The following is a 27,037-nucleotide window of genomic DNA, read 5'->3' on the forward strand; positions in this document are numbered from 1 at the left end:
AAGGGAGTGAAGTATAAAAAGAATAGCCCCGGAGATCTCCTTAGTACAGCGACCAGCGGTTGCCGACGGGCCTCCGTTTTTAAGTACTGGCTTAGGTTTCAGCATTTTGCGGAGCCTGTTACTTATAGTTTAAACTATTTTCTGTCAAACCATGGAGTGGTAGGATCACAGATGTTATTAGTGCCGATATTTTGCTCCACTTTTACGTTCATTATAACCATGAAAACAATCTATATTCTGTACACAATTGTCAAGATGGTGTGCCCATGACTTGAAAGAAATGTCTCAACATTTATACTCAGATTCATTATATGATGTGCGACATGAGTGACAAACCCTGAGAATTATAATTCTCGATAATTATAGTAGTTTCTTTTATGCATCGTGTATTTCCTTGATCATTTGTAATAGTTACGAAATGTCGGATTAAACAAATACATTCAATAATATTTATATTTGTGGTAGTATCTAGCGGAAGTATACTTACACTAAACCTGCAGCTTTGTGAAGGGAGCAGGTATATCTAGGTGGGAATGAAGGAGAAACATGGTAGCAAAAGATCTTAGAGGTCGACGATAGTTAGGAACTAATATTTAGAGGCCCCCATGAAGAGAAGGAGAAGAAGTTGCACTATAATTCCAAACATGGCAAATAATTTCTACGTACTTAAGTATATACAACAATGATATAAATATCTGATGAAGTCAGTCACACCGATAGTATGAGTAACTAAAGCCAGTTTCTGATAACCCGTACGAAGAACGGGTATTTCTGCTAGTCTTCTATATATTTAAACATTAGGCTAATTTTTGTTACACCGAGCTCGATAGCTGCAGTCGCTTAAGTGCGGCCAGTATCCAGTAATCGGGAGATAGTGGGTTCGAGCCCCACTGTCGGCAGCCCTGAAGATGGTTTTCCGTGGTTTCACAGCAGACAAATGCCGGGGCTGTAACTTAATTAAGGCCACGGCCGCTTCCTTCCACTTCCTAGGCCTTTCCTACCCCATCGTCGTCATAAGACATCTGTGTCGGTGCGACGTAAAGCAACTAGCAAAAAAAAAAAAAAAAAAAAAAATTGTTACCGCGAGTTTTAGAAAACGGCCGAACCGATTGACAGTTCACTTGACATTTTTTTCACGATCAATAAAGCTCAAGGAGAAACACTGGAACATGCAGGTTTCAATTTACCTCAGCCAGTTTCCAGCCGTGGCAAATGTTGCAATGTCAAGAGCGGAAACTTTTGACGTTCTTAAAGTTGCAATAATGCCACAAAGATTGTTTTATACATGGAAACCCATCACTAAATATTTACCCCATTGACTGATCGTCAAGTTTGACGGGTTTCGGCTAATTTCTAATAAATGCTGTTCATGAGATATAGGCTATTTAGTTCTTTTGAATGAACAAAGCCTATTAACAAAACTAATGAACTAATGCAGTGAGTTCGCAGTTGCGATCAACGGTATTCCGTGAAAAATAAGTGAGTCCTCTGATGAAACTATATTTTAGTCATTCCGTTTTGAGGCCGACTTTGCTGTACGGTAGCGATAGCTGGGTGGATTCAGGATATCCCGTTCATAAACTGAAAGTAACAGACATAAATGTAGTGAAAGTTACTGCAAGAACAAGAAACGTTGGAACTATGGTAGGGAGGTATGCGAAAGGGGAAGATAATGACTAAGTAAGGAATTAATCCGATGGGTTAAATTGTGCGTATGAACCATCTTCAGTGGTGGGGTATGTCAGGCGAATGCCAGAGGATAGATTACCTAGGAGAACTTCAACGTTTGCCATTGTCTATAGTATTTTGCTCATGACTCTACTGACCAGTACGGTATAAGAATATCAGGTACTTCAACGAATCAACGGCTGTCCTTCACCACATTTTGCCGTTTTCGTGTCCGGCCTCATGGCTAGATGGTTAGATGCTGGCTGTGGACGAAGGCGTTCGATTTCCGGCCGGGTGAGCGATTTTATCTTTCATTGGTTAATTCCCCTGGCTCGGGGAATCACCTTAGGTAGGCCCCCATCCTTACAAACGCACAGGTCGCCGACAGGGCGTCAGCTCGAAAGACCTGTAACATGTCTCTACGGAGGCCACGCGCCGTTATTATTATTATTATTATTATTATTATTATTATTATTATTATTATATCGTTTTCGTGCTATCATTTCTATTTTGTCGCTCGTACGAGCACTAACTTTATATGAATTCATCAGAATAACACAGTGAAACATCTTCAATAATATTGGCCACAGACAACACAATCAGCAAGACGTGTTTTATTCTGATAAATCCGACATGTTAGGAGACTGCTGCCCAAAGAGTTTAAATGCAGAAATGAAAGAGTATACAGGGTGTAACAATATGGTAGACCAAAATTTCTGGACACAATCCTCACACGTAGAAGATATAAGTCCGGAACGCTTTATTTCCTTGTTAGAACTCATTTTCTACAGCTCTACATGGTACACTAATCATGAGAAACCCACAGGAACGGAACGTGCCACCAAACCACACGAAACTCTTTCTTACATAAAATGTACTCTGTTACCATTGAGACATGCATCAACCCACCGTCATATTGAATCCCGGGTACGTTGATGTATCTCTGGAGTATCACATATGTATTTATCAACTCAATTTTGTGATTATTCGTTAAATTGCCAAAATAAATACACAGTAATACTCGGAACTCCAATTGTACCCTGTTCCAATGCACCTAGTAGTTTCCTCTCCCTGTCTACCTGGAAGATTAAGTTCACTCTAATAATAATAATAATAATAATAATAATAATAATAATAATAATAATAATATACATCATTATAGCCCGTTATACCTGTCAGCGTTCAGTCTGCAATCCTCTGTGAAACCACTAAACGTCACCACAATCCTCTATTTACAACTAATGCTGTGGCCTCATTTAGTTTCGTACCTCTTATCTTTAAATCGTTAGAAACCGATTCTAACCGTCGTCGTATTGGTCTCCTTCTACTTCCGTTACACTCCATAACATAGTCCATTATTCTCCTAGCGAACATATCCTCCTCCATTCGCCTCGCATGACCCCACCATCGAAGCCGGTTTATGCGCACAGCTTTATCCATCGAGTTCATTTCTAACTTAGCCTATATCTCCTCAGTCCGAGTACCCTCCTGCCATTGTTCCCAACTGTTTGTACCAGCAATCATTCTCGCTACTTTCGTGTCTGTTACTTCTAACTTATGAAAAATATATCCTGAGTCTACTCAGCTTTCGCTCTCGTAAAGCAAAGTTGGTCTGAAAACAGACCTATGTAAAGATAGTTTCGTCCGGGAGCGGACTTCCTTCTTACAGAATACTGCTGATCGCAACTGCGAGCTCACTGCAGTGGCTTTACTGCACCTTGATTCAATCTCTCTTTCTATATTACCGTCCTGGAAGGACACACATCCTAAATACTTGTAATTATCTACCGGTTCCAGCTATGTATCACCAATCTGACATTCAGTTCTGTTGAATTTCTTACCTACTGACATCAATTTAGTCCTCGAAAGGCTAATTTTCATACCATACTCATTGCACTATTTTCAACTTCCAAGATATTAGATTGCAGGCTTTCGGCACAATCTGCCATTAAGACCAAGTCGTCAGCATAGGCCAGACTGCTTACTACATTTCCACCTAACTGAATCCCTCCCTGCCACTTTATACCTTTCAGCAGATGATCCATGTAAACTACGAACTACAAAAGTGAGCCTTGTCTAACCCCAGTAAGTACACTGAACCAAGAACTTATTCTACCATCAATTCTCACTGCAGCCCAATTGTCAACATAAATGCCTTTGATTGATTTTAATAATTTTTGCTCTTTTGTTTTACGTCGCATCGACACAGATAAGTCTTATGGCGACGATGGGATAGGAAAGGTCTAAGAATGGGAAGGAAGCGGCCGTGGTCTTAATTAAGGTACAGCCCCAGCATTTGCCTGGTGTGAATTGGGGAAATCACAGAAAACCATGTTCAGGGCTGCCGACAGTGGGGTCTGAGCCCACCATCTCCCGGATGCAAACTCACAGCTGCGCGCCCCTAACCGCATGGCCAACTCGCCCGGTGATTTTAATAATCTACCCTTAATCCCATAGTCCTCCAGTATGGCGAACATCTTTTCCTTCGGTACCCTGTCTTATGCTTTCTCTAGATCTACGAAACATAAACACAACTGTCTATTCCTCTCGTAGCATTTTTCAATTACCTGGCGCATACTGAAAATCTGATCCTGATTAGGAATTTCACTATGAAATTCAGCCCATGGTTTTATTTTACTTTACCCCGTTTGCTGAAAAGCGGTGCTCCTATATAACAAAACATATGATTGGTTGGTTGTCAGGTACTGAAAGCGGGATTATAGCGCTAAGGGGCTCTCAATTTTAGAGACATGGAGGTTGACTACGGAAACACAACTGAGCCAGACATTCCTTCTATAGTCCCAGGGTCTCTCGTCCTGGAAGTGTGGGTTGACAACCACCGGACTCCTACTTGAGTCTGGTATTGGTTACTCTTCTGCCAGGCACCTCGCATTCGTCTTCCCTATCCGAAATTCCTTTGTCAACTCTCTATCTCCTACTACCTCGTCAGTATTAGATTTGCTAGTCGTAGGGAGCTGCTGCTAATGCACAGGAACTTTAGATCCTTATGTTGACTAGCATGATATTGCCCGGAAATTAAATAGAAGGAAGACAAAGGTGATGATTGAATACCATGTTTAAAAGATGTATTCAAATATCTCTTGAGATAATTTTCTTAGATTTATAGATATTAAGTTGAAGTATGAAAGCTGTTTTTGAGGTCATCCAGAAATTCGTCCACATGGTCTCAATGATCTCTAGTATAAGAAGATATTCCAACAAAATCAAGAGAAGAACAGTCATGGCCAAGGAAGCTACCAGAAACCTGAACAGGATATGGAAGAACTGGACAGTAACAAAGAACACAAAAATGCAGCTGACTCACTTTCTTATATTCCCCATTGCCATCTACTCAGTTGAGACATTGACAACAGAACAGGTAGATAAGAGGTAAATAGAGCTGCGGTATGTGGGTTTACCGACACATTCTCCACATTTCTTGGACTGAACATCGTACAAATACGTCCGTGCTGGAAGAACTAGACTGCTTGAGTAGATCAGCCAGGCTTACCTTCGGTACTTCGGACACATCGCCAGAAGAACAGGAACCTTGGAGAAGATGGTGGTGGAGGGAAAGGTTAATGGTACGCGACTCCGAGGAAGAAATCCAGTGGGGTGTATGGACCGGCTGCAGCTCCTGGTGGGGAACCCCCTGTGGGTGGGGGCGGTAGAATAACACCCACGGTATCTCCTGCCTGTCGTAAGAGGCGACTAAAAGGGGCCTCAGGGGCTCTGAACTTTGGAGCGTGGGTTGACGACCACGGGGCCCCTGGCTGAGTCCTGGCATTGTTTCCACTTACTTATGCCAGACTCCTCACTTTAATCTATCCTATCCGACCTCTCTTGGTCAACTCTTGTTCTTTTCCGACCCCCTTGTCTTCGTTTGGCCGATATCTTCATTTTTCGAAGTGTCGGACCCCTTCCATTCTTTCTCTCTGATTAGTGTTATATAGAGGATGGTTGCCAAGTTGTACTTCCTCTTAAAACAATAATCACCACCACCACCACTCCTGGTGGGGAAATATTTCCATAAGAGTACACTTATTATACCGTCAGACATAGAGTAAGCAAATAAGGGCAGCACAACACGAATGCCGCCATGTTCTATCAAGGGGAAACGATTGAGGAGGAGGAGGAGGAGGAGGAGACTTTTAGTTTCACACCCTTCGTGGCCCTTCATTGCTGATACCTTCATTCTTCGAAGGGATGGGATGGACATCTTTCATTGCTTATTAGTGTCAAGAATGGTTGCCCAGTTATAGAGCAATAATCATTACCATTCCTTACACTTACTTTTGCCAGGATCTTCTCTTTCATATTTCCTATCCGAGTTTCTCAACTTTTGAACTCTTCCGACCAGGATAGTATTACATGTGTGAACCCTGGAGAAGGCTTCTATTTACACCTATTATGGGACCAACAGCGCGCCCGCACTGCCAAATCCGGATCCTTTTGAGCTAATATTGTAATAATTGCAGTACTCTCACATAACCTTTCAACACGTGCTGTTTTATTTCATTTCCTTCACTACTTTTAGTTACTTACAGTAATTGCCGGTATTTTATTGTAACTGTAATTTATTATATTTATACATTTAAATAAAATATTAGATAGGATGTGTGAATATTGAAGGAGTAAGGAGCAAATTAGGAAACAAGAAAGTTAGGGAAGTAATTGAAAGTTTCGATGTTGTGGCACTCTTAGAGACGTGGTTGGAAACAGGGAGGGAGATTGCATGGAAGGGGTTTGAGATAAAATATAAATATAGAAGAAAAGAGAGGAATAAGGGACGAGCACCAGGAGGGATGATAGTTCTAATTAGGGAAGAAATTAGTGAAAGAGTAGAGGATATAGAGACCGATATGATGGAAACCATATGGCTGAGATTGAATTTGGGAGAGAGAGAGGGACGGAGGAAGAAAATAAATCTAGCTTTTGTTTACTGCCATCCTAGTAATTCAGAATATGCAAATAAATATTTTTTTGAAGAGTTATTGGTGGATATTGGTAGGATAAGGGGAATGTATCCAGGGGAGGAGGATATGTTGTTATTTGGGGATTGGAACGCGAGAATAGGAGAACAGAGCCCAATTTATAGTAGGGAGGATGGAATGTGTTTGTTAGAAAGCAGAAGGAGTGAGGACAAAATTACAAATAGTTATGGAGAGAAGCTCCTAGAGATGTGTGCTGTGGGAAACTTGTATATTCTGAATGGGTGGATAGAGGGTGACAGGACGGGGAAATTGACATATGTTACGGAGAAAGGGGGTAGTGTGATAGATATGGTTCTGAGCTCGGAAGGGATGATTGAGGAAGTTGTAAGTATGGAAATAGGAGATTGGATTGAGTCACACCATTTCCCGGTGAGGGTTATGCTGAAAAGAGAGGTAGAGAAGCGTACAATGAAGGAAAATGAGACAAAGGATAAACGAGGGAGGGGTTATAATAAGTACAAATGGACAGAGAAGGTGGGCCGGGATTGGAATAGGGTAGTAAAGGAGGAGTTACATCTTCTGAAATATGGGTGGGAAGGGGCGTTAGAAGAGAATGATACTGATAAAGCCTTGGAATTGTTGCTACATCCAATAAAGATGATAGCGCAGAAGGTGAAAGCCAGAAAAGGAAATAAGAAAGAGGGAGAAGAATGGTTTAATAGGGAGTGTGAAGGATTGCGGAGGAGGGTGATGGACGCTTTAGGAGAATATAGAAGGAAAGGTGGAAGCCAAGAAAGGGAGTTTTTCTGTAGATTGAGGAAGGAGTATAAAAAGAAAATTTCTGAGACAAAAAAGACGTGGTTAGAGGAACAAATGGAAGCCATAAATAATGACTGCAAGACTAACAATTTTGAGAGAGTCTGGGATAAGATTAATAGAATTATTAAGGGTGGAAGGAATATGGAGAGAACGAGTATTGAGGAAGTGCAATGGGTCAGGCACTTCGAGGAATTACTAGGAAAAAAGGGGGGTGATAGATGGAGAGGTTCGGGAGAAGAAGTAATTTGGAGTAATAGGGGAGTGGCAATTTATGACTTGGATAAAGAAATCACAAGAGAGGAAATCCGGGGAGTGATAAGCAGAGCCAGAGCGAAGTCGGCCGGGGGGTGTAATGGTATAAATAATAAGTTTTGGAAGGAAATTAGTAAAAATGAGATAATGATAGAGGGCATGGTGAAACTATTCAATAGGATATTCGAGGGAGGAAATTACCCTAGGGAATGGGAAACAGGAATTATATGCCCTATATACAAGGGAAAGGGTAGTAGGAACGATGTGAACAGTTATAGGGGTATATCTCTGTTGGATTCTCTGAGTAAAATATATACTGGGGTGCTAGCGAACAGAATAAGTGGGTGGGCGGAAGAAAATGGAATTTTGACAGATTACCAAGGGGGATTTAGGAAAAAGAAAAGAACAGTGGATAATATAATGATAGTAAAGACTATTTTAGAAAAGTATAAGAATATGAATAGAAGTACGGTTTATGTAGCAGCAATAGATTTTGAGAAAGCTTTTGATAAGGTAAATAGAGAGGCCCTACGAGAGAAATTAGGTAGGCTAGGGATTTCGGAGAAGATGTTGAGGGCAGTGGAAGGAATATACAGGGACGTCAGGTTTTGTGTAAAATTGGGAGAAGGGAGAATGAGTGGACCATTAGAGTCCAAGGTGGGTTTAAAACAAGGTTGCAAGTTATCGCCCATACTGTTTATTTTATTTATAAACGATATTTTAGAGGGGTTTGGGGCAGGAAATTGGGCTGTACCGGTAATTAATGGTTTGGAAGTGCCAGGACTGATATTTGCGGATGATGTGTTATTGATGACGTTAACTTCAGGGGCGATGAATAGGGCCTTAGAGTCAGTGATGCTATTTGCGAGGAAATGGGGATTGAAAATTAATGGAAATAAGTCTAAAATATTGATAGTACAGGTGAACAAAGAAGAAAGATGGAAGGGAATTGGGTAATACAGGGAGAAAGATTGGAACAGGTAAGGAAGCTGGAATATCTAGGAGTTATTTTTAATGATAAAGGAACTTGGAGTGACCAGATCAAAAGAATGAAATATAGAGGCTTGGCAGCCTTAGCCTCAGTCAGAAATTTGCTACTCAAGTTCCCGGGGATCAGTTATAAAACACTGAGACTCGTATTCAGGTCGGTAATAGTGGGGAGGGTATTATACGGAGCAGAAGTTTGGGGGCTGGATGAAAAAAGAGAGGAACTAAGAAAGATTGTTAGTAGTTTTGCTAAGTTAGTGATGGGCTTACCGAGGTGTACAGCAAATGTAGGGGCGGAATTAATGTGTGGGGAGGATTTGGAATCAGAGGGTGTGAAAAGAATAGTTAGATATTGGATGAATTTAAAAAGACAGGAAGGTGGGAGAGTTTTACAGGCTGCATATGTACAGCAATTTAAGAGCATGTATAAGGGTGGATGGTTAGAAAAAATAAAAGGATATTTAGAGAGGATAGGATTAGGGCACCTGTGGGGGGAGGTTTGGTCAAAGACAGAAGTGAGAGGGATGAAAATACTGGAAAGGAGAATTAGGGATATCCATAGGCAGAAATTATTGGGGGAAAGCAGACTAAGAAATTCGCTGATTGTTTTGACGAAAATAGAGGAGATAGCAGGGTTGAATATTAGATACGTCGATAGGTCAAATCGATATGGGATGATGTGGTGGCTTTTAGGTCTGCCAAGGAATAAGGGCTGGTTACAGGGCAGGGATAAGACAAGGTGTGTACTTTGTGGAGATGTGAATGATGAGTTTCACTTGCTAAGAGACTGTGAGGGAACGAGGGGGTTAAGACATGGATTATTGAGTGCCGAGCATCGGGAAATACTGGGGAGAGGGGATGAGAACGCAATACTGAGATGGATTCTTAAACAATGGGAAAAAGGGGGTGAATTGAACAGGTATTTTTGTGCGACAAAAAAGGCCTGCGAGAGTAAAATGAAGGAGAGTGAGTTAGAGGGTGGGCAGGGGAATAGGGGGGTAGAATAGTTATCTGTATAAGGGAAGGAGATAGTAGGTTAAAATTTTAATGGTTTAGTGTATATAGGGACTGAGTATTTAGTTAGGGGAGTTGGGTAAGAGGACAGGATGGCATGGTCTGTTTGTTTTATGATATGTCAGTAATTGTTATTCATTGTAATTTTATTAGGTTATGATGGTAACTATTTGTGAAGACTGAAATATGGTAAATAATTTGTGAAGGCTGAGACGTGGTAAGGGTGGAGTGATATATTTATTGTGATATTTGGAGTTGACGCTGATTGGTAAGTTTTATGATATGTCAGTAATTGTTATTCACTGTAAATTTATTAGGTTATGATGGTAATTATTTGTGAAGGCTGAAATGTGGCAATGGTGAAGTGGTATATTTATTGTTGATGTATATAAGAGAGAGGATAGCATGATAGTGTGGTATGAGATTGAGAGGTGGTATATGAAGTGATGTGTTGGTATTGAAGGGTAGCTGTATTAGCTTTTGGTTTGGTAGGAGGTTTATTTAATGCTAACTAAGTGAGTGTTAAGAGGGACAAGAGTTTTGGATGGTAGAGATTGGAATGTGGTGTTGGTGAAGAGATGGTATATGAGTGTTTGGTATTTTAAGGTGAAGATGGCCTGGTATCTAGATACGATTAAGGTAAGATGTGTCATATTGCTGAAATGAGGTGTTGGAGAAGTGGTGGTATAAAATGGTCGCAGTTATTGAGGACTATGGTTGAAATATGGTGAGAAGCAGTGTTAAGCGGTGTTATTTTGTAAATCTGAGATGTTGTAAATTTAGATTTAGTGGTGTATTGTGGAAGGTATATGAGGTGGATCTGGAATGGAAATTGTGGGTAAGAGGTGGTATCTGAAGCCGGGAGTTGGTATGTAGATGGTTTATTTATTGCTGAATTATTTTAGATTTATCGATTGAAACAAAATGTGGTGTGGGAGAAGTGTTGGTATAGGCGAAGATGGTTTGGTAATGAGATGGTTTAATTTATTGCTGAAACTTTTGGAGTTGGAGAGAAGTGCGGGTTGGTAAATGTAGTGTATGATGGGTTGAAGGGCAATTGCGGAATGTTGGTTGTTATGGTTTGGACAGAGAGTAAGTTAGAGGACAATGAAGATGACGTATGTGCTGAATCCACAAGGACACGTAATGAGTGGTGGTTGCGATAGCAAATGTAATGCTGAGCATGGCTTGGGTTTTAAAATGAGATCAAGCATGGCTAAATAATGGTCAAGTTGCAACATGAGAGGTAGTAATGCATTGAAATAAAAGTGGTATTTAAGGTAAGTGTGGAGGGAGACCAGTGTTGAAATTTGATTGTAAGTTATTATGATTTTCTGCTGGGTTAGGATTGTGTTATTTATTGTTGTGAACGTGGAGGACTTTTGTTTGTGTTATGGCTGGTTAGAATGTAAGTGCTGACTGTCGATGTTTTGGTATTGATCGGGAGTATGTCAGGGAAAATGAATGTGACGAAAGTTGCTGTAGGCATAAGGACAAGTGATGAGTTTGCTGGATCCTCGAGCCGAGGACTGCTACAGAATTGTTATCATTTTTGTTATTATTTATTCCTATTATCTCTATTATCATTATTATATTATTATGTATTATATTATTATTATCATTATTTTATTATTATTTTTATTATTATTATTATTATTTTTTTATTATAATTATTAATATTGTGTCTTATTGCTTTGTGAACATGTAATGGGGCGGAAAGCCTGTTTGTTCATAAATAAATACTAATACTAATACAAAAAAAAAATATATTTGTTGCTTTTATTTCTTATGCTGTTAGCAACAAGTCCGTCTCCTTGGCTGAGTGGTCAGCGTACTGGCTTCGGTTTCAAATGTCCCGGGTTCGATTTTAGGCAGGGTGGGGATTTTAAATATGCATAGTTAATTCCTCTGGGTCGGGGTCTGGGTGTCTGTGTTTGTCTCGATACACATCTTCATCTACGCACAAGGCATTACACTGTAAAATAATAAACTTGCAATAATGAATACTTCAGCCCAGTTTTGCGGCCGGATGCCTTTCCTGACGCTAACCCTATGTGGACGGATGTATTCAGTTGACGTATTGAGCACTCAGTCGCGTTCACATGTTATGTATTACTCGCACACTTTTAAGGGGAATCGGTCGACATCGGCAATCTTCGAAATTCGTATTGGCAACCTTTGAAACACAAACTATGAATAGCTTATGCATCTCTGTCCGACTTCTGGCGTACACTTTATGTACTAGTACTGTTGTTGTTCACACAGCAAAGCCAAACTATATAATTCATGTTCGACCCCCACTGTCGGCAGCCCTGAAGATGGTTTTCCGTGGTTTCCCATTTTCACACCAGGCAAATGTCGGGGCTGTACCTTAATTAAGGCCACGACCGCTTCATTCCAATTCCTAGGCGTTTCCTATCCCATCCTCGCAATAAGACTTGTCTGTGTCGGTGCGACGTAAAACAAATAGCAATATATATATAATTCATGCTAGCAACAAGATTCACATCGAGAAATGTTATATAATGTGTGTGTGACACAGTTGTTGGCTTAAGATAATAAGGGTTTAGAAAATTCATATCGATCGACCGCATTATCGAATTCAGATTTCATTTCCATTCAGTTGGCAGTATTACCGGAAGCGGGAGAGTTCCCTCCTTTCTCTTCACCCCCGTACACAAATCTATCACTAAAATGTGTGCGAGTAATAGTCTATATGAGCTGACTTCATTGTATCAAGGACCAAGGGCTGGTAGTTCTTTCACTAACCAAGCTGAAATCTGTCGTAAGCATTACTAGTATCTCTCTAATAGTATCACGATGTTAATTTATTGGAAAGGAGGCCGGGTTGAGTGGCTCAGACGGTTGAGGCGCTGGCTTTCTGACCCCAACTTGGCAGGTTCCATCCTGGCTCAGTCCGGTGGTATATGATGGTGCTCAAATACGTCAGCCTCGTGTCAGTAGATTTACTGGTACGTAAAATAACTCCTGCGTGACTAAATTCAGGCACCTCGGCATTTCCGAAAACCGTCAAAGTAGTTACTGGGACGTAAAGCCAATAACATTATTATTATTATTATTATTATTATTATTATTATTATTATTATTTTACGCCCACATTGGAGCACTGAAATCAATCTATATACAGTCAAGTCTTATGAATATTGGTTACAAATTTGGTTGATGTTTCTTCTTTTGTTCCCAGAAATGTTTCATTCTCCCTGACCTGGCTGCCAATTCTTCGTCAGTTATGGTTGTACTGTTTGCGTGTATAGGTCTTTAGTTTAAGTCTCACGTTGTTATTTCTCAGGATCCTCTTCTCTTATTATTATTATTATTATTATTATTATTATTATTATTATTATTATTATTATTATTATTGGAAAAGAAATAAAACTGCCATTTAATTTAAAGAAATATTCAATGTATTTCTCTATGGTTAATAGGTGAATGCAATAATGATTATGTTTTAGGATTTCTATGCTTGGACGATCCGTGTGCTCCTGGTAATATGGGACTCAAGGACCAGGTGGTAGCATTGCGCTGGGTGCAGAAGAACATCTCCAAATTTGGTGGAGATCCGAATAATGTCACTATCTTCGGCGAGAGTTCAGGAGGAAGTTCTGTGCACTTCCATATGTTTTCTCCCATGTCTAAAGGTAAGCTTAAGTAACATGTAAGAGTCATTTAAGACAGGCACATGAATAGAAATATACAACAGTATAAAAACAACGACAGGTCAGTGTCAGAAGACGGAGCAACAGAGAAAAGAGGACAAACATGAAAACCCAAAAGACAGGTTTATTTCTCCATATTCACACACCGCCATCTTCAAAACAGATGGGATCTCTCCTCATCAATTTCAGTTCTACAGCATCCATTTCTTCTCATTTCTGCATCCCAACGGCAATCATCAACACTCACTGAGGAGCCATCTTGACAGATCTTCAGTCTTGATGAAGGACCCACTTACTGAGGATATTCCTGATGTAGATTTAAATTAAGTTACAGAACTGCACTCCAGTAAAGTAACTATGACAAAATTCCTTCTGTTAAAAAGAGTCGACGGTGCTCCTCAGACAGCACAATGTCTGCAGAATTAGGGCGATAGCTCTTCATAAAACATTAATCAGTTTACGCCCTTACATCACCTACTTTTCAAACCGAATACTGAAAATGTATTTATTATGAGGAAACACCAAACAATTATACCCCCCCACACCATGGCACTACAGCCCTTGAAGGGCCTTGGCCTACCAAGCGACCGCTGCCCAGCCCGAGGGCCTGCAGATTACGAGGTGTCGTGTGGTCAGCACGACGAATCCTCTCGGCAGTTATTCTTGGCTTTCTAGACCGGGGCCGCTATCTCACTGTCAGATAGCTCCTCAGTTCTAATCACGTAGGCTGAGTGGACCTCCAACCAGCCCTCACGTCCAGGTAAAAATCCCTGACCTGGCCGGGAATCGAACCCGGGGCCTCCGGGTAAGAGGCAGGCACGCTACCCCTACACCACGGGGCCGGCCAAACAATCATACAGTTCCATGAAAATCTGATATACTTAATTTTATCTGACTACAGGTTGTTTGCTCATCCAGCCACCTTAACTACACCACTAGCAGGCTATTTAGAAATGGGGTTTTACTTAACGCAATATTTCCTGTTCTTGTCCTCTGCAGCTGAACGCTATTGAACACCAGTATGTTATCACTGTTATCAGTTTTGCTGCTTCGTTTATTTATTTTTTCATTTATTCATTCTCGGCGTTGCGGAAAAAGGTCAAAACTCAGTCAAGCCCTCTTACAGTGCTCCTAAAATAAAAAGAATACGTAATTTTGTTGCGAGTATGTACGGCTAACGTTTTACGATTAAAATGAGTAAAGCAGATGATTTTTTACTTATGGAAAAGGGGCAATGTCATGGGATGGAAACTGAAGCCTTCGGTGCGCGGATGCCCTGATTAGTGATGGTTTCATGCCGAACACCGAAGAGTCCCATCGTTGTGATCAGCGGTTTGGAAAGTTTCCTCTCACTCCCACATTAGTCGTTTGACCTCGATGTCCATGCGATGTGTGATGGTAGGCACGCATTTGCCTTTCCTATCTTCATCCACTTCACGAGGTTGTATGGGTCTTGATTTTGATATTTGGATCGAGAATGAACCCTTTTTTGTCGTCAAAACATATCGATTCTTCTCGTTCAACCGCTAGTTGAAAGACAGGCGACATTTTCGTGCACTATCTACCTCTTTCGTCGTAGTTTGCCAGCCGTAGATGATGGGATATTGTGGTGTCTCGAGATCCTTAGATATTAACTTTAAAGTTGGGGGTTTTGAGATGTGAATCAATAATTTGATCTCACCGCATCTCGTGGAGTAGTTCCGCACTTGGTCCTGCCTGGAATAGCTCGTACGGGTGCGATACAAGTACAAGTAAGTACAAGTAATCCCGATTTGTTCTCTTACCTGTCAGTTACCTGGAGTGAATTCTTGATTATGCCTCCGAAAATCTGTCACAGTGGTTCATTGGGAGTAGAAACAATAAGATTATTGTTATTAATATTATTAAATACTTCTTGATTTAGTTGACACTAGTTGTTACATTCCTGTCCCTTGAAGGATTTCCTGACATTCTTCGTGCTGTAAAGACTTTGTGCCTGCAGGCTGGAGGCGCTCTCGGGAAGGTTGTCAATATTGAGCGTTGCATTTTGTGTGTTCTCCTTCCAGATTCCTTTTTGCTTCGATTTGCTGACTGCTACTCAGCGAAGTATGCTGCAACTGTTGATTTGTTGCAGGGCTGCTTCCCAATTTGATCGGAAGAGTTCAGGGCCTTTGAATGCTTTAGCACTATAGAACATTGCATCCGGGTAAACTGGAAATAATAGAACAGTGCGCTTTTAATCTGAATGAACCTACGAAGACAATGCCAGATAATTGGGTTTCTCTTCCAGTTGTGATATGAATGTCTTGGGGTCGAATATCATAGCATCTGCGAATTTGACGCCCAGAACGTTTAGTGAATTCGGAACCGAAAATGCTCCTTCTACCTGAACAATTCAGTATGCACAAATTATATCCATTTAGCTTCCTATTATTTATGGTGATAATGAATTATTTTTTGGCGTTGATCTTAAGCTATAGTTCTTCAAATCTCACTAGCTAGTTGTATAAGTTCAAGAGCTGTCTTCTTGTTTCTGCCTATGATTAATGTGTCGTCGGCGAAGCCAAGGCTTGCGAATAGTGTTACTCCATTGACCATGACAACGATTATCTGTAGGGTCAGCGGATGCACTCAGATCGACCAACCGAGCAGACGAGGGGTGGCTACGGCTCTACGCCTCTGTATTCGGGAGACGGAGAGGGACTGGTCCCCACCGTCGGCTGTCCTGAGAATGGTTTCCCATGGTTTTCCATTCTCCTGCACTAAGGCGACAGTTCTTAGTATAGGCCATGGCCTCTCACTTTCTCCGGACATCTCCTTCTCCGATACAAATCTCCTGGCCTGAGAGACGGCGTCACTGTCTAAGAGGAATGACAACATTTAGTAGTAGTTTTATGTCGTATTATTCCACTAACCATAATAACTCCATTTCTCTCAGTTCTCGGAAATTATGTTGTATACTGTACATTAGTCGATTGTGGGGAATTCTTGGATGACTTCTCGACGCAAAGCAATATGTCTTGTCTTTCTCAGATTCAAATGAAACTTGGATAAACTATGTTCCTGCAGTTGGCAAAGTATTTCCTCTCAACTGAGAAGTCAATTTAGAGGCAGTAAGTGTATGCTTTAGATGTAAGTGGCCAATATTCACGGAAGCTTTACGTATGTCCAGAAAGAAAAGTATTATATTACAATTTTCTGCTTTGACGTGCTGAACGATGGATCTTAAATATAGTGGAGTTGGTTTACAAATCTGTTAGTTGGTTCCCACCCATTTTAGAGGAAGTAATCGAGTCGGTTTCCAAACTGTTGAAGGGTCAGTACAGGAATTGGTTCCCCATTAACAACATTTTCCTTTCTATTTTGACAGACTGAGGACAGTCTACTGATGCTGCTGTAGGCATGGTTACAAATTGTTGTTATACTGTATCAACATTAATTGACCAGTTTCGCGGTAAAATAAATAAATTAAAGTCAGAAATGATGTTTAAGTCGAAGTTGGCAAAAATGTAAAATAGACGTGTTGCAATCTATTCATCCTAGACATTTTTAAGCCTACTTTTATTTTCGCATCTAAATTTGATGAAAGTGTCGCACTGATTATGATTATATATATATATATAATGGAATATATTGGGGTGTGGAGCGTAGAACCACGCAGTAGATCGATTATATTATAAATTTGAACTAGCTCTGTTCCTGAATCTGCCAAAAATATAGGGAAATATCACTACCAGCTAATCTTCTTCTACCTCTTTTCCAACACCTGTGGATTTACGAGTGCCAATTGTGTCGTAAATGTGATTTGGCCCTGTTTTACGGCCGGAGCCCTTCCTGACGCCAACCCTATGTGGGGGGATGTATTGACTCTTGCGTGCTTGTGTGGTGTGTTGTAGGAATATGAAGAGGAAAGTGTTGGGACAAACGCAAGCACCCAGTCCCCGAGCTAGATGCAATTAACCAGATGCAATTAAAATTCCCGGCACGCCCGGGAATCGAACCTGGGACACTAAGAACGGAAGATCTCAATGCTGACTATTCAGCCAAGGCATCGGATATCACTACCATCTAATATGATTATCATCATTGAATTATAATAACTACAATTCAAGACCCAAAAGTTATAGGAAACAAATGGAGTAATGTTAAATTTAAGACCCAAAATTAACGGGAACAGACCTGAGTTTCGGAAGTTCCGGCTTGGAACCAACTGGGGAACTCCTATCTTAAAATAATGGTGACTCGTGAACCCTCTCTGATGTTCACTAAATTTCACGAAATGGTTAGAGAAAAGGATTTCATTCATTGATAAATTTAGATCTCAGAACATCAAGATCAAAATAAGCCATTTTTCATGTTCACATTTTCATCTAGTGCATATTTACGTTTTCTCTTGAAATTAGCGCTCAATCTAAATTATATTGTCTTCTACTTCTTTCATAACTACAGGATTGTTCCATCGCGTGATAGCACAGAGTGGAGCGGCCACATTTCGTCGAGTTATTGACACTGAGTGTCCAGAAAAGGCGTTTCGCCTGGGTAAGGCACTAGGCTTCACTGGTAAACTGCCGACGGATCTGGTTGAATTCTTAAGGAGTGTGGACGACAAGACCCTCGTCAAGGCTGCGAACGAGCATGCGTTAACCCAGGAGGTGAGTTATTATAATTGTCTTATGCATCGTGTCGGGTAACCTTGTTGGTTTGTACTCTCCGTTTATAAAAAATGCCCCGAATCGCCGTCCACTTTTATCGAATAGGCAACCCAAATGACACAATAAGGGATTGCAAGGCCACTGGTATAAGACCTCTACTACTTTACCATTATATTAAGTAGGGCTTCTTTCTTCCGTTTCTTGTATTTAAAAGTAGCTTTCTGGTTTTAATAACACTGTCACCGCTTCTGAGGCAAGTGCATTTAGTGTAGTAACATTTCGCTTTGATTGTTACATCGATCTAACCGACGCATGCTTAACATTGTTAATCCGTATACTATTAATACGAATTAAACATTCCGTAATATAGTAGTAATAATAATAATAATAATAATAATAATAATAATAATAATAATAATAATAATAATAATACGTCTGGTCAGATATGAAACAGATATCTCTCCCAACTGTGCTTTGTGTACAATGGTTAGGGCGGCGGGTTCGAATTCTGTCCCCACCTACAGATTTTAAACCTGTAATACATATTCGTAACTACGTAATTATGTCCTGTTTTTAGATGTATCAAGAAACATTGCCTTATTAGTGTAGAAGAATATGTTTCCAGAATATCTCCGTCGGGTATGGAAGCGATGGTTCTCTCGTAAGATGTCGTCCTACAACAGTAACGTAACGAAGATGCACGCATAGTAAGAACACACTACGGTGGTACAAATAGTTTTTGATGCTGGAAGAAACCTTTCTGCTGCACTGGAAATATGCGGAAAACCGAGACGGATGTTACTTTCCAAAGTGATTAATTCTTATGAACTTACAATAGTTGAGCAACATTGGTGACCATCTTCATGGAAGGGTGACCACTCTCATCAACACTTGGGGACGTTGAGAAAAAGAACTGCTCAATCAATCAATCAATCAATCAATCAATCAATCAATCAATCAATCAATCAATCAATCAATCAATCAATCAATCAATCAATCAATCAATAATAATAATAACAATAATAATAATAAAAAAACACCGGGTGAGTTGGCCGCGTGGTTAGAGGCGCGCGGCTGTGAGCTTGCATCCGGGAGGTAGTGGGTTCGAATCCCACTGTCGGCAGCCCTGAAGATGGTTTTCCGTGGTTTCCTATTTTCACACCAGGCAAATGCTGGGGTTGTACCTTAATTAAGGCCACGGCCGTTTCCTTCCAACTCCTAGGCCTTTCCTATCCTATCGTCGCCGTAAGACATAACTGTGTCGGTGCAACATAAAGCCACTAGCAAAAAATGATGATAATAATACTCAGCGTTTGAGTTAAATTCTCATAATAGTTTTTATTTATGTATATGTATGGATGTCCACGGATGACCCATTGCATTATGACCACTCTGACCCGGGAATATTTGGCGGGTTTCAAGCGGGCAGAGTAACACATGATATGCTGGCAGCATGGTACCAGCTTCTCTGAAACGATGCGGCTTGTGGGCTGCGCACGTACCGCTGTTGAGAGCACGAACCGAAAGTCATACAGCGAAGGGTAAACATCGACGCGTCGTTCAGCCTTGTGTCGACAGCAGCTCACTGATACCAGAGGCCAGCAGAGGCTGTCGCACATTATTCGGAGCGACCGAGGGCCACAGTTCGGTAAAAAAATCGCCAGCAGGTACAACGATGATGACCAGGCCAATGTTTCTAGGCTCACGGTTCATCGTACACTGCTGTGCATGGGACTGCGGAGTCGATGACCCAGTCGTACCCAATGCTGACTCTTCTTCACCGAAGTAGCGCATGGGGTGGGCACAAAATCGTCGCCACTGGACTGTGGATGATTGAAAAACGGTCTCCTGGTCCGATTAATCCAGATTCCTTGTTAATTACGTAAAAGTAAAGCAAGGTCACCTCCGTTACAGGCCATGAAGGCCCTTGGAGGAGTGGAAGGTAACGGCTTCCACCATTGTTAACCTCGGCACGTGATGGGGTAGAGTGGTTAGCTCTACGCCCAGCCGCCTTTGCCCCCAGGAATTAACCTGGTACTCATTTTTGGTGTAGGCTGAGTGAACCCCAGGGCCATATGCACCTCCGGAAGTGGAAATCTCGTTTCTTAAATTTTACGACTTCCTGACGGGGATTCGAACCCACGTCCTTCCGGGAGAACCGAGCACGCCTTTACCGCCTCGGCCAGGCAGTCCCTTTGTTAATTTCGTGGACGGCCGAATGCGTGTAGGCCGGTTTCCATCGGAGGCTATGGCACGTGGGTACACGGTCGGGTGGAGAGAGGTTGGTGGAAGAGGTGTAATGATTTGGGCGATGTTTTGATGAGACACACTGGTGTTCATTATTCCGATGCTGCAATCTCCGACAGCTATCCGGTATTTGGACGTTACTGGGAACCGAATCCATTCGTCCATGTCAACATTCCTTGACTGTGACCGCCACTTCAAACGAGCAATGCGGCGTGCCATGAGCCTCACTGCCACGATTTAGAAAGACTAGTTCGAGGAAGATGATAGTGACATTTCTTTAACGCCATGGCCTCCACCTAGCCCCGATACGAACCTCGTTCAACACTTGTGGTTTTGACTTGAAGAAGAGATTTTGTGCTACATTACCGACACCCAGCATTGTTCGCTAACTGGAGGACCTGCTGTTCCGCTTGTGGGAACAGATACCCCAGGACACCCTACGCCACCTTGTTGAATTGTACCTCGCCGAGTTGCCGCGGTTTTGCGAGCAAAAGTTGACCCTACATCGTATTAGATGGGTGTTCATAATGTAATGATGCATCGACGTGTGTATATATGTATTTATTTGTGTATATTCGTATGTACTATATCAATAATCGGTGCATATTTCGTGTAAACATAGCCTATCTATCTCCTTTCCAGGACAGAAATCGTCTCGTTGTGTTTCCGTTCTCTCCCACTTTGGAGACGGAGGTGGAAGGAGTTGAGAGATTTCTTCCTGGCAAACCTGCTGAGCTCTTGGAAAAAGGGATGTACCATGATGTACCATTTATGACAGGAATCACAGATAGAGAAGGAATTCTCTCATTCAAATGTAGGTATTAAACCATAGTTGTAAATAGTTGAGAATATTGATGTACGCTATAGTAATGATCTCCTTGGATATCAAACAGTAGACCTATACATTCGCATACAGGCGACCATAAATGTGATGAACATTCACACCTCTTTTAAGACAATTAGGTAACCTGCCAGATCGCGATTGGAGTTGATCCATTATGTCCTATCCTCTTTCTGGAGGATAGATCTGTCGGTCGTGCTAGCATGACCAATATTCGGATAGACACTATCCTTATAAGATAGTAAATCACCTTGTTATTGTAGGAATGTTAACAGAATGGTTTCATTTTTCAAAAGAAAATAGATGAGAATTGATTCGAAACTAGTCGAGTGCTAAGTTGCAGTCGTCTCGGTACCATGCTTCTGGGTCTGTATGTTGTAAACAAACACACCCTAGACAAGGTCCTCAACAATGAACAGTAAAGAACGTCATTCGATCTTCCAGTTGACTTTTTTCTGTCACATTATCGGAGATATGCAACACGGTGTTGTGGTGCAAGCTGAAGTCCAGCCAGAGGAATGCTTCAAGAAAGGAATTTCAAATAGATCGTATGGACAGTTCTGGTGGAATTTTGGTTCTGATCTGTTCCACTGTCCCCCTTACAATGCATCGATCTTGACGACTGTCTGTGGTACGTGGCTGCCCTGAACCTGCTCCAGACTTCTCCAATAGGACCATCCTGCTTCTCGTAGGCCTACCCTTCGATCCCTCTCATACGTCTCTAATTACACAATTGAAGTACTCTCTCGGGGCTGTACACTACACTGCAACTTAGCAGTGGACTAGCTTCGAACCAGTTCTCTTCTATTTTCTTCTGAAAGTAATGATTATTTATTATGGATAAGCCAACGGCCGTAGCCGTGTTGAAACACGGGATGTCGTGAGATCTCCGAAGTTAAGCAACATTGGGCGTGGTCAAGCTTTGGATGGGCTGCCACGCGATGTTGGTGGGGGTAAGGGAATGGAGGAGCGGAATGGAACTGGCCACCCTACTGTACGTAAACTCCGGCTCAGATACACCTCTGCAGAGTTTCGGACCTGCCTTCGGGCAGAATAAACCCGTACCTTACCTTATTATGGATAAGATGCCCAGTATAACAACGCGAATTATTATATTATCCTCTGCCTTTCAATTTCTATTCTATGCTACTTGTGGTTGTTTATATCTTTAAAGTGGTATGGCAGTTCAGCAATTTTCAGTTTTCATGATTTTAAAATACTGAAATATCGTAGTAAATAAGTTTGTTTGAGATGTGAATTTCAGTAAGGCAGAGACTATAGTTAGAATTGCAATTGTCAGATTTCAAAATTTGAAAAATATGGAAATAATTGAAACGATTTGTTTCAGTTGCAAATTTCAAGAAATCGGAGACTGTAAGTAGAATCGACAAGGATTTGGGGAAGATTATTTTACCACACTTGCGTCTGCCTAAAAGCTACAGCAAAACTGATGAGATTGTCTCCAAAGTCAAACACTTTTATTTCAAAGACAGGCCTCTGAGTGAAGATTTACTACCAGAATTCACAGATGTAAGTACTGCTCATGAACTCATGATATTCTTATTCAAGAGACACTGCATGGCAGTTCTCAAATACTTTACATAATTTTTATGGTAGCATTTTAAAATTATTTTTCGTTCTTTCGTAGAAATTTTCTATTCTCCAGATGTTCAAATATTGTGATCCTAGATTTCACCCTTGTTTTAACAATAGTCATTGTTAAACATTAGTCATTGTTTGTTAGCCAAAGGGTTCCAACTGAGTCTGTCAAATTTTCCACTTACTTATTCCATGTCAACATTTCTGGCCATCATTCCTTGTTCAACTCATGTTCTCTTCAGACCAAAGCATCGTTAGGTTTTGTATACCTATTACATCTTCATTTTTGTCCCATTTCTCTTTTTAATTGGCTTTACGTCGCACCGTCACAGATAGGTCCTATGGCGACTATAGGAGAGGAAAGTGCTAGGAGTGGGAAGGAAGCGGCCTTGGCGTTAATGAATTAAAGCACAGCCGCAGCATTTGCCTGGTGTGAAAATGTGAAAACCATAGAAAACTATCTTCATGGCTGGCGGCAGTGGGGCTCGAACCCACTATCCCTCGAATGCTCATAGCTGTGCGCCCCTAAACGCTTGGCCAACTTGCATGGTGATCCTTCTCTTCAGCGATAGCCTATTTTCTCTAAGAAGTCAGAACTCATAATCTGTTAGACGGGCAGGCTATTATTCACTGAAAAAGTAATTACCATCACCTTTACCTTAGTGAAATAAACTAACATGTTGTACGTGTGTGTTTCAGATGTACACAGATATCATGTATACTGAGCTGGTGAACTACACCGTGAAGAAGATGGCTGATCTATCAAAACTACCTATTTACCTCTATATGTTTTCATGTGATGGTAAACTCAATTTCTTCAAGAAAAGTACAGGAGTAACTTTCCCAGGTAGGAATATTAGAGTTCTCCATGTGAGCTTGTCGATTGCCTAGATTATAGGAAAGTGCTGGTCAGTGATAGGGTTATGGTGAAAATAAACTGTTCAATTTTGATGAAATCATCTCTAGTTGGAAATCGTGCACCAGAATTCAGAAGAATAAAAGTGAGGATGGAAACAGAATTACGGTTGAGGAGCTTGGCAGTGTAGCAAGGGAACTGATATGAATCCGAAGGAATGTATTGAAATAGTTATTTTGCTATTTTGCTATTTTCTATTTGCTTTACGTGGCACCGACACAGGTAGGTCTTACGGCGACGATGGGATAGGAAAGGCCAAGGAATGGGAAGGAAGCGGCCGTGGCCTTAATTAAGGTACAGCCCCAGCATGCGCCTGGTGTGAAAAGTGGGAAACCACCGAAAACCATCTTCAGGGCTGCCGACAGTGGGGTTCGAACCCACTATCTCCCGGATGCAAGCTCACAGCTGCACGCCAATAACCGCACGGCCAGCTCGTCCGGTTTGAAATAGTTTACAGATGGTGGAGTATGGTAGAATATCATCATCATCATCATCATCAGTTCTCTGCCCATCATCAGGTGTTTGCACGTATTTTCCAAGCCGATCTGTGTTCTGCGATCCTTTTAGTCTTCCAGTATCTTCCATTAATTTTCACACTGTGTATCATCTGATACCTCTTTCTTCCTCTCAACCTTCTCCCTCCAACTTTTCTTTCCCGTTCCTTTGTTAATAAGAATTTCCTTACCAGGCAAGTTGGCCGTGCGATTAGAGGCACGCGGCTGTGAGCTTGCATCCAAGAGATAGTGGATTCGAATCACACTGTCGGCAGCCCTAAAGATGGTTTTCCGTACTTTCCCATTTTCACACCGGGAAAATGTTGGGGATGAACCTTAATTAAGGCCACGGCCGCTTCCTTCCCACTTCTAGGCCTTTCCCATGCCATCGTCGCCATAAGACGTATCAGTGTCGGTGCAACGTAAAACCACTAACAAGAAAACAACAACAACAACATTTCTTTCGTAAATAGTAGGCTAGCCGCCTCTGTGGTGTAGTGGTTAGCGTGATTAGCTACCACTCCCGGAGGTCCGGGTTCGATTCCCGGCTCTGCCACGAAATTTGAAAAGTGGTACGAGGGCTGGAACGGGGTCCACTCAGCCTCGGGAGGTCAACTGAGTAGAGGTGGGTTCGATTCCCACCTCAGCCATCCTCGAAGTGGTTTTCCGTGGTTTCCCACCTCTCCTTCAGGCAAATGCCGGGATGGTACATAACTTAAGGCCACGGCCGCTTCCTTCCCTCATCCTTGCCTATCCCTTCCAATCTTCCCATCCCCCCGCAAGGCCCCTGTTCAGCATAGCAGGTGAGGCCGCCTGGGCGAGGTACTGGTCATACTCCCCGGTTGTATCCCCCGACCAAGAGTCTGAAGCTCCAGGACACTGCCCTTGAGGCGGTAGAGGTGGGATCCCTCGCTGAGTCCGAGGGAAAAGCCGAACCTGGAGGGTAAACAGATGATGATGATGATGATGAAATAGTAGGCTAACCTAACCAATTCTTCTTTCTATTTTGAATAGTTTCCAGTATTGTCATTCTTTCTTCATCTACTCTTTCCAATACTACTTCATTCCTTAATTTGTCTTGCCAGTTGATTTTATCAATTCTCCACACCCACATTTCAAAAGATTTCAATCTTCTTTCTTCCTCCCTTCTCAAAATTCAAGTCTCAGACCCATAAAGAGCAACGCTCCATATAAAGAACTTCACCAACCTCTTTTTAAGATCCATATTCTGTAGCCCACGATCAGTACCCTTTGCTTCATGTATGCTTCATTGGTCACTGCGATCCAGCTCTTCACTTCATCCAAACAATATAGATCACTTCTGACTCTGCTTCCTAAATAACTGAATGCAGATACTAGTCTATTTCTTCACTTGCTGTTACATCCTTCTTCTTACTCATTATCATTGCCTTAGTCTTCTTTCTGTTAATTTTCATACCAAAGTTTTCACACGATCTGCTAAAATTTTCCAGCATGATGTTCGTCATTTTAGTGTCTGTTAGGACCACCATGTCGTCAGAAAATCTGATGCATTGATTTTTTCCCCTCCCACAATAACACCTTGCTTACCTTGAAAACGCCGGCCCCGTGGTGTAGGGTTAGCGTGCCTGCCTCTTACTCTGGGGCCCCGGGTTCCATTCCCGGCCAGGTCGGGGAATTTTACCAGCATCTGAGGGCTGGTTCGAGGTTCACTCAGCCTACGTGATTACAATTGAGGAGCTGACCACACGACACCTCGTAATATGCAGGCCTTCAGACTGAGCAGCGGTCGCTTGGTAGGCCATCGTCCTTCGGGGTTGTTGTGGTTTGATTGGTTGGTTTGGTTACCTTGATAACAGCTTCGAATTATTTCCTCAAGTTATACATTTAACAACGTTGGTGAAAGACAGCAACCTTGTCCAACCCCTCTACCAATTTTGCTTTCTTCCGACAAATTCTGTCCTTTTTTCACCGGAACGGTTCGATTTGTGTAAAGATTCTCTGTTAGTCTTCTTTCTTTCGAGTATACTTATTTTTTCTTCAGTATGTACATTAATTTCTCCCACTGTACTCTGTCAAATATGTTTTAAAGATCAATAAAAACCACAAACACCAGTCTTCCTTTTTCAATATATCTTTCTCCAATTGATCTTAATAACCCAATAGAATCTCTTGTCCCTTTTCCTTTCCTAAATCCATACTGTTTTTCCATAATGAATTCATCTAACTTATTGTATAGTCTCCGATTTAGGACTCTAGGCAGTATTTTTGCTGTATAGGAAATGAGGCTTACAGTCCTGTGATTTTCAGATGTAACTGCATTACTCCTCTTTTCTATAGGAACCATAATTGTAGCGAGAAAGTCATCAGACCACTCTCCTGTCTCGTATATCATGTTGCAGATTGATATTATTTTTATACACTTATTTCCTAAAGCTTTTAAAATTTCCACTGTTAGAGGCGCGCGGCTGTGAGCTTGCATCCGGGAGATAGTAGGTTCGAATCCCACTATCGGCAGTCCTGAAAATGGTTTTCCATGGTTTCCCATTTTCACACCAGGCAAATGCTGTACCTTAATTAAGGCCACGGCCGCTTCCTTCCAAATCCTAGGCCTTTCCTATCCCATCGTCGCCATAAGACCTATCTGTGTCGGTGCGACGTAAAGCCCCTAGCAAAAAAAAAAAAAAAAAAAATCCACTGGCAAATCATCAACTCTACATAGTTTCCCTTTTTCATCTCTTTAATGGCAAGCTCTACGTCTCCCTCAAGTATAGAGTAGCCTTTTTCATCCTTATCTACTTTATCTTCATCTTCTAATTGTACATCCATAAGTCTGTTTGCAGTATCATACAAAGTATGTATCCTTTCCATTGTTTCAGTTCTTCTTCTGGATCACCTCTTCCAATTTTTCCTATTCTTCTACAATTTTTCTCTTAAACACCATTTCCTTTGCTTCTTGGCACATCAGTTCATATTCCC

The 27,037-nt window shown here is 41.5% G+C and overlaps 1 protein-coding gene across 3 annotated transcripts in view; it reads left to right on the forward strand.

Moving 5' to 3' along the window:
* The window catches only part of LOC136877173 (esterase FE4), a 101,982-nt gene that overhangs the window by 59,622 nt on the left and 15,323 nt on the right, over positions 1 to 27,037 (forward strand). For 2 of the 3 annotated variants that reach the window (XM_068228603.1, XM_068228605.1), the window contains 5 exons: positions 13,148 to 13,333; positions 17,780 to 17,982; positions 20,872 to 21,043; positions 22,419 to 22,600; positions 23,369 to 23,516. In XM_068228603.1, the coding sequence (XP_068084704.1) occupies positions 13,148 to 13,333; positions 17,780 to 17,982; positions 20,872 to 21,043; positions 22,419 to 22,600; positions 23,369 to 23,516 (891 nt within the window). The remainder of the gene's footprint in view (positions 1 to 13,147; positions 13,334 to 17,779; positions 17,983 to 20,871; positions 21,044 to 22,418; positions 22,601 to 23,368; positions 23,517 to 27,037) is intronic. The other variant, XM_068228604.1, reaches the window with a different exon arrangement.

Source organism: Anabrus simplex, chromosome 7 (genome assembly GCF_040414725.1).
Source record: "Anabrus simplex isolate iqAnaSimp1 chromosome 7, ASM4041472v1, whole genome shotgun sequence".
Taxonomy (NCBI): domain Eukaryota; kingdom Metazoa; phylum Arthropoda; class Insecta; order Orthoptera; family Tettigoniidae; genus Anabrus; species Anabrus simplex.